At 37.9% G+C, this 12,252-nt stretch overlaps 1 protein-coding gene across 1 annotated transcript in view; it reads right to left on the bottom strand.

Moving 5' to 3' along the window:
* The window catches only part of adgrb3 (adhesion G protein-coupled receptor B3), a 108,474-nt gene that overhangs the window by 11,737 nt on the left and 84,485 nt on the right, over window positions 1-12,252 (bottom strand). The window contains exons 17-20 of the mRNA XM_068327168.1: window positions 9,743-9,869; window positions 8,654-8,757; window positions 8,445-8,547; window positions 1,553-1,703 (exon numbers count right to left, since the gene is read on the bottom strand). Of these exons, the coding sequence (XP_068183269.1) occupies window positions 1,553-1,703; window positions 8,445-8,547; window positions 8,654-8,757; window positions 9,743-9,869 (485 nt within the window). The remainder of the gene's footprint in view (window positions 1-1,552; window positions 1,704-8,444; window positions 8,548-8,653; window positions 8,758-9,742; window positions 9,870-12,252) is intronic.

Below are 12,252 nucleotides of genomic sequence, written 5' to 3'. Positions count from 1 at the left end.
TTACAAATTGGTGCAATGAGTCAATCTTTACTGCTGTGTGGTCTGAATATTAATGCTTTTGTTTTCAGAATAATGCAAGCAGGTGCTACCACGGTCCATGGTTGATGGAAAATTTGCCAAGGTAGTTTCTTCAAACTGTCCAAAGTTTCCACACATAGGTTAGGTGAAGTAACTTAAATTCACTCAAAATTTTTTACAGTGATGCTTTTTTGTAATTCCATGTCATTCATTGATTAGCATAAACAAACCCTTCTCTCGGCAGCAATAGCTCACAGTCAAGACTCTTATCTGTTGGTAGTGGGACGCCCATTGCACAGGAGACTCTGCACTCCAAGCAGAAAAAAATGAAAAGAAAACAGCAACAGTGTGCTGCAAATCGCCTTTTAAATAATCAATTTTAATGAAAGAGGTGACTTGCAGATTAGGTGGTTTCATTTCAAGTTATTGCAATTGTAATGTGTTTTTTCTATCACTCATCAATACACTGATCTCATTTTGTGTGTGTGTGTGTGTGTGTGTGTGTGTGTGTGTGTGTGTGTGTGTGTGTGTGTGTGTGTGTGTGTGTGTGTGTGTGTGTCTGTGTGTGTGTGTGTGTGTGTGTGTGTGTGTATATATATATATATATATATATATTTATATATATATATATATATATATTTATATATATATATATTTATTTATATATATACACACACACACACACACACACACAGTATATACATATAATATTCTATTGTAAAACAGCCTTTGTCATTTTTTTTCCCTTTGCAGCAGCACGCAGCACTGCTGCAATGACTAAGAGTGCCTTGTTTGTTGCTAGGTAACAAGAATGAGTGTAGGCTCTTTCATAATCAAATTGATTTTGTTTAAAGCAGAGATTTAGTAATCTGTAAGAAGGAACCCTTTAGAGGTGGATTCACATGAACATTTATCAAATAAAAGTAGCAATCTTTCAAATGTAGCTGCAGAAAATTAACTGTCAGTGTTTACTGACATACATGTTTCTTTGTTATTGCTGCATTGAAGGCAATCCAGCATGGGAGTAAAGAAAAATTTAATAATCTGACACTGATTACACTCTGTTGGAATGTATTGTATTATGCTACTTCACACAGCTACATGCATGAGCTAATGTTAAAAATGATTGGAGAAGATTTCAGACTACCTATAAAAAGTCAACTAATACTGCAAACAGATTCATGGTTAATATATTTAATGCATTTTACCACAGATCTTATTCTCTGGAGTCTTATCCTTTTTCTTAAATGAAAACGCAGTTATCTTTAGCCAAAGTAAGGCCCTTCCAGCCTGCTACTGGAGAGCCGCAACAAACACCCCACCCCCCATTCACTCCTCAAGGCCAGCCCATTTAGCGAGCCCTCTCAGGGTTTGACTGGAGTACAAAAGCATTGCAACAAAGAGCCTGATAGCGTGACGATCTAGCTGCCCTGCAGACATGAGACCAGTGAAAGAGAGAAATAGGCAACAAATAAATAGATGCTCTATTGCTTGGAAAGCACCACCTTGCTTGGAGACTATGATTCTTACTCACCCCAGCCCAGACACAGAAAGCGCTTGCGGATGAGCCTAGTTCGAACCTTCCCTGTCACGGCCATGTATGACTGCCATGCCTCTGTGAGGACCCAGCAGAACGATGCCAGGAAGAAGAAGTGCAGAAAGGCTGTTGTCATGACACAGACACCCTGTGGATGGAAGTACAAATGGTCAAGAAGAGATTTATTCACTGACTACAGTAGTGGCTGTAGCTCAACCACACATACCTGTACAGAAAGAGGACACATGAACATTGCTCCTATCATTTCTTTATGCTTTTGAATTATTCTTGAAGCCCAGACAATATTTGTGTTTCTAGATCATCCATTGATGTGCAGGGAATGAAACAGGGTATCTTTTTTAAACTCCAGCAACAGAGAGAGCAACCGTAGTAACGATCAGAGCCAGAGACGCTGACAGAGAAAGCCATGGCGAAGCATTCTCCTCCACTATCCACATTAGTATGCTGGGGAATCCACCTGGATGCATGTGTGTTGATGTCAGCTGTTCTACACAGACAGAAGGGGAATGATCCACAACACTGCTTAACCAATACAGGAAGCACATGTCAGAATTAGTAGATTGCATTCTGGCTCGATAATGTACCGGCTTTACAGCTTTGTTAGCTCCTCCATCTTTTTAGATAAATCTCAAAATGTTTGCAGGGGGTTAAAGATAAATAGGTATACTTAGGATTTCTGTCATTCTGTGATGTTTGTGGGGACATTAAACTTGCTTTCAGTTTGGATTGTTTCCATCGTGATACCGTGGTAATCTGAGCAGTGCATCATAAAGAGAAAAAACTGAAGTGCGTGATCTTGTCCCAGGGTGTTTACACCATGCTGTGAGATCTCCCATAGTCTTTATGTCTCCCACTGAGAAAACTACACAAAATCCATCTGTCACCTGTGGTGTTCATGAGTTTTACACAAGGCAGCAATCCTGTATGAGAGGTTGGAAATTCTGTTAACTTACACTGAAGAGAGTGGTTAATGATTTAAATGTGGATTCTTGTATAAAATATTTATCTTTATGTTTAATAAAAAATATTTGAATTCATGTTGGATGCATCCAGGTGCAGTAACCATGTTAAACTACAAAATGTCAAATGTCTGTGTTACTTAAATGTGAGGTGTTTTATTGTATTTGTCAGGGCTATGATTTTATTGAAAAAAAAAAGTTGTCCTACTTGCTAAAATTGATAAAATAAACTAAATACAGTAATGATATAGTTTATGGTGCAAATTGGTAACATGATCGTACAGTGTTGAGTAGGAAGCACAATTATTCCATAATTTCACTATACTGCATATTAGCTCTTCAGCTTGTACTCTTTTAGCTCATAACTAGATTTAAGTAGGTTAATACAAAAGACAATGCGTTTTATGTTACACAAATGTGTATTTTTACTGACTACAACAGCCTCAAGATGACTCAGCTGCTTAATGACAAGTGTGTCTACTACTTTGTAGAGACCGCTTAGCTGCTCATTCTTAATGGACAAAGTCCTCCAATTCTGTTCATGTGTTCGGTTTAGGAACTGCAAACACCTTCTTCAAATCCAAGCAGAGCATTTTTCTAAGGGATTCAAGTCAGTGACTGTGGCGGCAGTGTTTCAACAACATCTGATTTGCAAATGTGAACTCTTACACTTTGAATAATTTTGAGATTGCAGGTGACTTTGCAAGAAGCCTTTGTGCTGATGTAGAATAAAATTAATGTGTTCTACTAAACTGTTCAACTTGAAACAGCTGATTAAAGCCCACTTTGCTAAGAAACCTAATCTGCAATGGTTTCGGCGTCAATTCTCTTCATTTTTTTTGAATCAAACTTACATTTTAACAGAAAATTACATCACATATCTAAATTGTTCTTGTTCAATTAATATATTTGTAGTTTTCCAATACTGAAATGTAAATATTTCTGAAGTCTACATGGTGTTTATAGTGAGGGTCAGCTCATTTTATATTTTATGAATTGACTCTGGTGTGAAAAGCTGAAAATATCAGTAGTATCTCATTAGAAAACCTTAAATATACAAATGTCCTGCAGGACAAATTTAAAAAAAAAAAAAAAAGGACATCTTTAGTGACAACAAATACTAAAATTCCTCACAGCTGCTTTCACAGAAAGCACAAATCCTCTGCTGTCTTCATCTAAGAAGCGGAGTAAGAAACATTCCTTATTACACCGCAACAAAGCAACATACACTGTATACTCTCTGTGATGTTCACATTTCCACATGGGTTTATGAATTCAAAGACCTAGATGTTAACTCATCACTGTGATGTATGTGGCTATTATTGGATGAACATGACAAATCTCTGGGGACAACCATGTATCAAAGTAATAGAGCAACTTCTGTGCCTACCTTATACATACATTACATATCTTAGTAATACTGGACTGAGTTACATATGGGGCCAGTTCAAGTGTTGTTGCTGCTAAAGAGTGACTCAAGGTGCTGGAAATGGAGCCTGCCTTATTTGTTGGAAACAGGTCACATACAACTGTTATGTTTCTCAGTTCACTTGGGTTCACATAACCATCTGGCCTCATTAGTCTTTGAATATAAAAACTGTTCATTTGAGCAGAAACAAAGGGACAATGTGTGGAGACATCAGCAGCACCGGTTTGGTGCAGGCGGTCACACAAAAAACCACGGCTGAAACCTAGAGTTCACACTGCCCTTTAGAAAGGCAAATGGCGAGACAGCGCACTGTGTCAGTATCCATGGAAACAGAGGAAGGGACCACATTGAAATATTGCAGAGCTGATCAACATGAACGTAAAAGTAGTGGCTGATGGGAAATATTTTAAGCTGGTTCAATATTGGCACTTTAAAATCAGGAAAATTTAAACTCTGGCGGGAATGATTAGGAGTCCTGAGGCATTCTCAAATTTAAAAAAAATGACAGTGTGGTTGCAATGAAGTCTTTTGCTTTATAATACAATGACTCAAATTGATAAAAGGGAGCTGCGTGTGTTGTTTAAATTTAATAAAAAACAATTTTAGTTGTGTTGATATTGAGGCATAGAAACCCTTCTTCGTAATTGGATTAAACTAATCTTGAATTGTATATATTATATATCTGAGAAAATGTTATTACTTCTCTTAAAAGTCATCGAAAGACTTTCAAGTTGGTTTACCAACACTATTACTATCACCAAATAATACCACATGGTAAGGTAGAACTGAATATCCTGATATCATGGGAACTAAATGCAATAGTTAATTGGAGAGAATTTTATAAGCTGTTCATTCTTGATATGCATGATTTGTTTTTTGATCAGATACCAGCTTTGATAAGCCATCTGTGCTGATGCACGACGCAGTGTTTTAATACAGGTTGATGATCATCAATCTCACGATGCGTCAGGAGGTTTATACATGCAAAGGCTACAAGCAGTTTGTCTGAAGAAGTGCTTCAGCTCACATCATTAGCCAGGTGACACTCATTCCTTAAAAGTCAACCAGCTTCTGGTGATGGTTTAATTGTCTCTTGATAGTGACAGGACTTCTATCCACTTGGTGTTCGATACATTTTCACCCATTATACAATACTGTTACAGTATCTTTCCTGGTAAGACCAGCAGTCTCTTTTTCATTTTCCCTTTTTCTGTACGACGAAAACCAACGAGGACAAAAGACAAAATAAAAGCACAGGCCAATAAAGGTGACTCACTGACTTCCTGCTACAAGAGGACACCTCCACACTAAAGAAATGATTTCTATCACACAATGAACAAGTCTGAATCCACAAACAGTGGAGCCAATTATGTGGTCTTCTTGCAAGAGATGGAGGAAAAACAAGTTAGGCAGTGTCAGGCAGCTTCGCAATTAAACCCATACAGGGCCTCTGTTTTCTCCTCTTCTAGCCCTCCCCTCAAGCACTGTCTTCTCCGGTATGCCTGATCAAACAAGTAAATTATATCTCAAATATTATTACAACGGACGCACGGTCAAGAAAAGTAAGGGACGACAGCTGTAAATTGTGAACTTTCATTATCAGCAAGATGGAAGCGTTTTTATAACTTGAACCAATGCTGACTTGATTACTGTGCAAGACGATGGACACCAGAACGAATGGTTTGCTTTTAAGGTGTCTAATAAAAGCATACAAACTGGATTCGTGAACATGTTACAAACAAATATTCAACTTTCTGGATTAGCTATTAAAAACCTTTTAGTATAATTTAAATTTTTATTTTCCATGGCTAATGTTTCTTTTCTTGCTCATTAGGATGACATTAAAAAAGAACAGCAACTTGATCACTAAAAAAAGAACAGCAACTTGGTCAGCCTTATGTACATAAATGAGAAGCAACATTTAATGTTACCATGTTTTAAGCATCTATATGGGCTGAAATGAATCACTAATATTGCATTAATCGAGTTTTTTTTTTGGTCTTTACCAACTCCTGAAGGAAATATTCCGCTCTCTAGCAGTAAAATGCTTACTTATCATCTCCAACTAGCCTCTGAATGTGTTTTTCTATCATTTAAAACAATGGTTTTGTGTGTTTGATATAAGAGAACAATTCTGATGAAAGACTGCTGTGTTGTACGTTACTAATACTGGCAAATAAAGTCATGGAATTATTGCAGAGCAGTCAAACTGTGAGAACCTCATAGTGGAACCTCATTTGTAATACCAAAACATTTACTATGCGGCATTTTATCCATACACCATAACCTCTGTTCCTCTGTTCCAAAGCAGATGACCCATAATGGCTCCAGAGGAAGAAGATGAAGAAGGGTCAAACAACCATGTGAATGAAGAAGAAAGCCTGACTGAAAAAAATAATGTTTTACTTGTGATATCTGACTCAGGTTTCAGGTTTTGGAAGGCGTGGATATATCAAACATACATTGCAATGTATAAAGCCTGTTGAATCCCTCTGAGAAATGCTGAAATGACATCCTCAGTTTATCAGTGGATTTTCTGAGAACCATGAAATGTCCTTGCAAATTGGAGATAGATATCTTATGAGGGGTACGGGTGAGTATTCTATGTTAAGTGGTGGTCCTCATAATCAAGACTGGAGATAAATAGAGCTCTCATTACAACTGAAAAGCTTTCAATCATCTTTAAATGGTCTACCAAAGGGACCCGAATGAGAACAGATTCATTTATAATGATAAAAAGGAAGAGACTATAGGAGGTTACATAATATTAAAATGTTTGGTTTGGTGTATTTTGTCTGTGTTTAATCTATTGTGTCATTGAATAATTTTATGTTTAGTTCAGGCTTTTTCTGTTTTTTTATTTATTCATTATTAATGATCCGACTTTCATTGAGCACAGAAAAATTAATGGAGATACGGTTTGATTTATGAGCGGCGTCTGGTCCAATGTAAGCCCCCAAATGCTTGTAGCCCATCTGCTCTAAGAGCAAATCATACATGTAAGCACAGTGAAAGCAGCCGTGATGCTCAGCAGCAGCAGCAGCAAAGATATTCTGATGACTGAATGCCTCGATAGTCATGAAACATTGTTCCACAGGATTGCTGTCTCTTATCTGTTCAGTTGATTTGCATTAAAAACCATGACTGCTATGCTGTAGAAAAAGTTCAAATACTAAAAGACTTACTTGCTATCAACTGAAAACTAAAGGAAATAGATTAAGGAGGAGGAACTGTAGATCACAACACCTTGAGAAAATAATATCATGCATTTGTCCCAAAAAGGTAAAGGTATGGTAAGAAGTGGCTCAGTGAAATGGATAATATGCCATTCTGTAATGCCGCCAAATTATTGACGTCTGTCAGGGCAGCTTGTAAATCCCAAATACAGTTTGCCAAAGAATCTCATACATTAGCCACTTGTTTGCTCTACTGTTACGAAGCAAAATAGAGGACGTGATACTTATTTATTTAATGCAGACCCTTTTTTAACTACTGCAGGTAACCCTATGAATACTCATGACTTGATTTAGACTACAGTGCCCACTGATACCTTAACAATTCTTTGTGTAATTCCACTAATATATGCATTGTAATCTGAGTACAAGATTGGATCCAATCCTCAGTGTTTTGTTGACCTGTGCAACATGGCTTCTAATGTGCTTCATGGCAACATTTTTATAAAATCTTACACTGAACAAGTTTAATTAGTCTGAATTGTTAACAGTTTACATTTGAACCACTACAATACGACTAGCATTTTGAACACTTTTATTTACAACTTAAGACCTATCTATATATGCAAACAGATTGTCGATTTTGCCAAGACATGGCAACCTGAGTAAAGACCAGCGGTAGTCAGCCAACATGGCAGAAGCCTACATCTTAGAGGGAAATTAGAAACTCTTTTATTTTCTTTTTGGATGATACACGAGAAGCTTTTCTGTGCGAGACACAAAAGAAAAAGAGCATTTTGCTTGACAGACGCTGGGACCCAACTATTAAATTACTGTTATTTGTACTCTCAATGACAAAACCAACATCTGGTACTCAAAAGACATTATTTTATAGATGAGAATTTTAGAGAATGAAACGAAGATGAAATGTGATCCTATGTTAACAGTGAATTGGGCTAAAATATCTCAAACAGACCAGGAATATATGGATATAATGGAGTTTCTACTGCTATTTCACTTAAAATCATGAAGGGGAGCCTCGTGATAGTCTGTGAGGTAAACTATAAGGTACAGGTGTAAGATCACATTACCTTACATTGCAATACAAAGCAAGGGTATGACAAAACACTCACAAAGGCCAAACTTAAGTACTGAGTACTATTCAAACATGACAGGGCCACGGTTAAGTGCTACTTCAATCCTTCCTATGCAACATTATCCTTGGTTAAACCCTTTCACATTTAAAGCAAGCACAAATCCTCCAAATGCTTTGAACTGTGAAGAATAAATTCTTAAAAGACACTTACCACATTATGGGTCTGCGTTTGTCCAACAAGGATCAATATGTTTGAGCAGATTATAGACAGGCAGAAGTTGAGCAGGATGATGGATCTTTCCGAGCGAATATATCTACGAGAAAGAATGACCACCAAATCAGCTCTTTTCTAAAACTTGTAGTTGGATTACAACATTTATCATCATGCGGTTGCAGCCAATAGTCTTAAAGTACAATTACCTCCATAGGACGGCATAGATCACTGTCAACGTGATCAAGGCGAGGCAAGACAGACCACAGCCAACTATCAATGTCACAGATGGGACCCCTGAGTACTCCATGGTCTGTGAGGGAGACACCAAGACCGAGCAGTCAGTGGGAGGCTGAATGTAGTTCATGCAGGACAGTAAACCTTTATTGTTGTACAGGGATGAAACCGATCAAATTTACAAACACCACTGTGAATAGTACACAGTCGGTTCCGTAATAAATTATTATGAAGTCTGAACTGCATGAATTCCAGACCTTACCACCTGTGCTGGAAAATATACTTACATGGCAAAAGCAAAAATCTGTTGCTTCAAATGTGTTATTCCCTTCTGAAATCACATTAGCTGGCCAATCATATGGCTGCAATTTGGAGAGTACAATAAACTACTGTCGAGAAAACATAATGCACTAGGCACGAGTGTATACTGTAATTACAAAAAGTGCACTTTTATAGCTAAAGTGACATTGTGATGCTGAAGGCCTGAGCTGAAGGTAACAGATGCCTTCAAGTTCTATTTGTTTTTTAAGCATAGGCCATCATAAGTACTGTACTTCATGTTCTAAGTGTTAATTATTGTCCCTTCTCAACAAACGACTACTGGTTCCTCAGTAGCAATGTGATTACAGTTCATGTTATGGCAACGGAATCCCTCCTATGCATAGTTTGTCAATTTATCACATGTCAGTAAAGAAAACATGATAATGCTCATTTCAAATGCGAAATCTTTCATCCTCATTTACTCATTTTACTGATGAAGAGGAGAAACACAAGCATCGGCGTGCATGTACGCCCCTGAACACAGATTTACCTACATTTACGTGCAAACTAGAAATAACCCCCCCCCCCAAAAAAAAACCTCCAGTTACCGCTGATTCACTGTTAATGGGATTAGCACGACAAAGATTAAATCTACATTCGCACCAGCACACACACACACACACACACACACACACACACACACACACACACACACACACACACACATGAGCGTGAGCGGCTTTCTCCTTTTCATCGGCCTGTAAAACCAACACTGAATAACAAATCAATAGCCTACTTACTATTTCTCTTGGTTGCTGAGCCAAAATGGCGAAGGTAGACACACGATCACACAAGCATTTTGTATGGGATGCATCTGTGAGCACCGTTTTACATCCTTTGCTGGACCAGGCTCCCCAAGAATCGTTCCTGCAAGAAGGAAGGCAGAGGTTTAACAGCAGCGGCGGAAAGACTTCACGGGACTTATCGACATCGTAGTTTTGAATTTAATTATTTCTTTGATATACAGACTGTTACATTAAAAAAATTAATTAAAAAATTAAAATAAAAAGGGCGAACGGACACATCGGATCAGCTCTTGAGGAGCTGCAAGCAGCATTTCAGCTGGAAGCGGAGAGGCAGGGGCGCGCAGGAGGGGGAGGACGCACGGAGCTGTCCAAGCCGACCGGTGCTGATTGATTCGCTGTGCGCAGATAAAAACCAAACAACTGATACCAAACCACCATTATTCCCTCCCAATGCTTAGAGATAAGAGCATTTGTATTTACCTGAATATCTTTAAGCGTGATTTTTTTTTTTTTTAATAATTCCTCTAGATGTTTTCCAAACGGCTGTATCGCTCTTTTCCCTTCTCAATGTCCGTTCCCTGTGATTTTAGTCGCCCCCTTCAGCTGTTTTAATTAGCAGGTTTTGAATGCTTCCTAAGGGGGATTTTCACCCTGGAATCGGTGGACAGCATCAGATTGATACTCTGTTCCTCTCTGCTAGTGTGTGTGTGTGTGTGTGTGTGTGTGTGTGGGGGGGGTGATACAGTGGAAAAAGAAATGACCGCTGTCGCAGGATTTGTTCATTCGCCTGCATGTCCTGATTTGATGGAGGTAATTGATGTTTTGCGATTAATCCTGAAAATCATTTCAGACCACAGCCGTCGCCCCTTGGAGAGGAGCGTTGTGAAAAACCCACTGCAAAAACCAATACCACCCCGCGGAAGGAGAGTGAATGGTTGCAGCCAGTCCCCACTTCTCACCACTAGCAGGTGAAATGAAAGGAGTGATTCTCTCCCATTTGTCATTCGTCCTTACTCATTTTAAATCTCCCAGAAAAAGAAAAAAAGAAAAAAAAAACATCCTGGAAGGTTAAACATCGTGCACGATGTCTAGTGACACAAAATATGTGACATTGCTGTGTTATATCATAATATAACCTGATGTTAAGATTCATGTCACAAACAAACACCTGTTGTCCTGCAAAGCTATAAAGGCAGGGTTCGATACATACAGTAGTACTGATCACAAGCAGGATCTATGTGAAGCGATCCCGCTCAGCCGTTTGATCAATATGGCATCAGTATTTATAACTGCTCTGTGGCAGCTTTTGCAAATTTTCAACAAGTGCTGAGCAGTATGTGCTGAGTAATGCAGCAACTGGGATGTGTGTTTTGTTCAGCTGAATGTTTCTGATTTACTTCCAGTTCTTCAATCCCCACATTAAACACAGAATATGCACTTGTAAATTATCCAAATACATTATACAACACATTATTTAAAAAAAAATAAAAAATAAATAAAAAGCTCAGTCACAAACGCATCATGTGAAAAAAACTCATATTCTCTGCAGGACTGTCTGCAGCTGTAGCTGAGTCGTGCAGTTTCAAGGATTCTTTAGAGAACTCATAAACGGCAGATCCAAACACTGACATTTCATTATATTAAATAAAAGCACTGGTGCTCCTGGACATATCCTTGTATAACACTACCTCTATCAGGCTCCATTGAATAAAAAATTATACGGATAAAAAATTGATTCTAAGAATTTCAAGGCAAAGTAACAAAGTAGATATGTTTTTAGAGACCAACTGACGTCAAACATGCTGAGAATCAATAATATAGTCTGAAACTCAAAACGTGTGTGTGTGCATAAACATCAGAATTTGAACAAATAGAGGCACCCCATGTTGAACATTACATTAGAGTTGGCCGCTACATCCTGTTGTTGACACTAAGATGTTAAGAGTTTAAGGACTTTTTTGAGTTTGTGGTTTTTGTTCCAGGAGCAGAAAAGTCCAATAATGAAACCTTTAAGTATTCAACATATATCACACTGTGTGATTAAGCCTTTAGCCAGAAGAATCTAACTTCATGTGAGCTTCCAGTTTTAAAACAATGGTAATGTTGGTCTCTTAGCCGTCTTTTTGACCTCATGTTAAGTAAAATCTTGAAAGGGTTCATTAGAATCAACAAATGACCTTGATTACATTTATTTCATCAACAGGTTGCATAACATTTTATTAGAGTAGTAACATGGTAAACAATTAAGTCAAGTAATAAATTTAGTCCAAAAAAATACAGCTATTGAAATTGAACTGAAATACAAACATATCGAAAGTACACAAGCTCCAAGTTCATTTTTGACTTCAACGAGGAGCATTACAATTCAAAGTAGAACAGTTATGGAAAAAAAAAAAAGCACACTTAAGCTTTTGTTTCCAATAGGACACAGAGACCAGCCATGATGTTGGTGCTGGGTAAACAACGAGCATCACTTTATTTCTTGTCTTGTCATGAATATGCCT

Source organism: Antennarius striatus, chromosome 11 (genome assembly GCF_040054535.1).
Source record: "Antennarius striatus isolate MH-2024 chromosome 11, ASM4005453v1, whole genome shotgun sequence".
In the NCBI taxonomy this organism is placed as follows: Eukaryota; Metazoa; Chordata; class Actinopteri; order Lophiiformes; family Antennariidae; genus Antennarius; species Antennarius striatus.
Note: the sequence above shows the minus strand (reverse complement) of the source record. Positions and strands in the feature narration are given on the sequence as shown.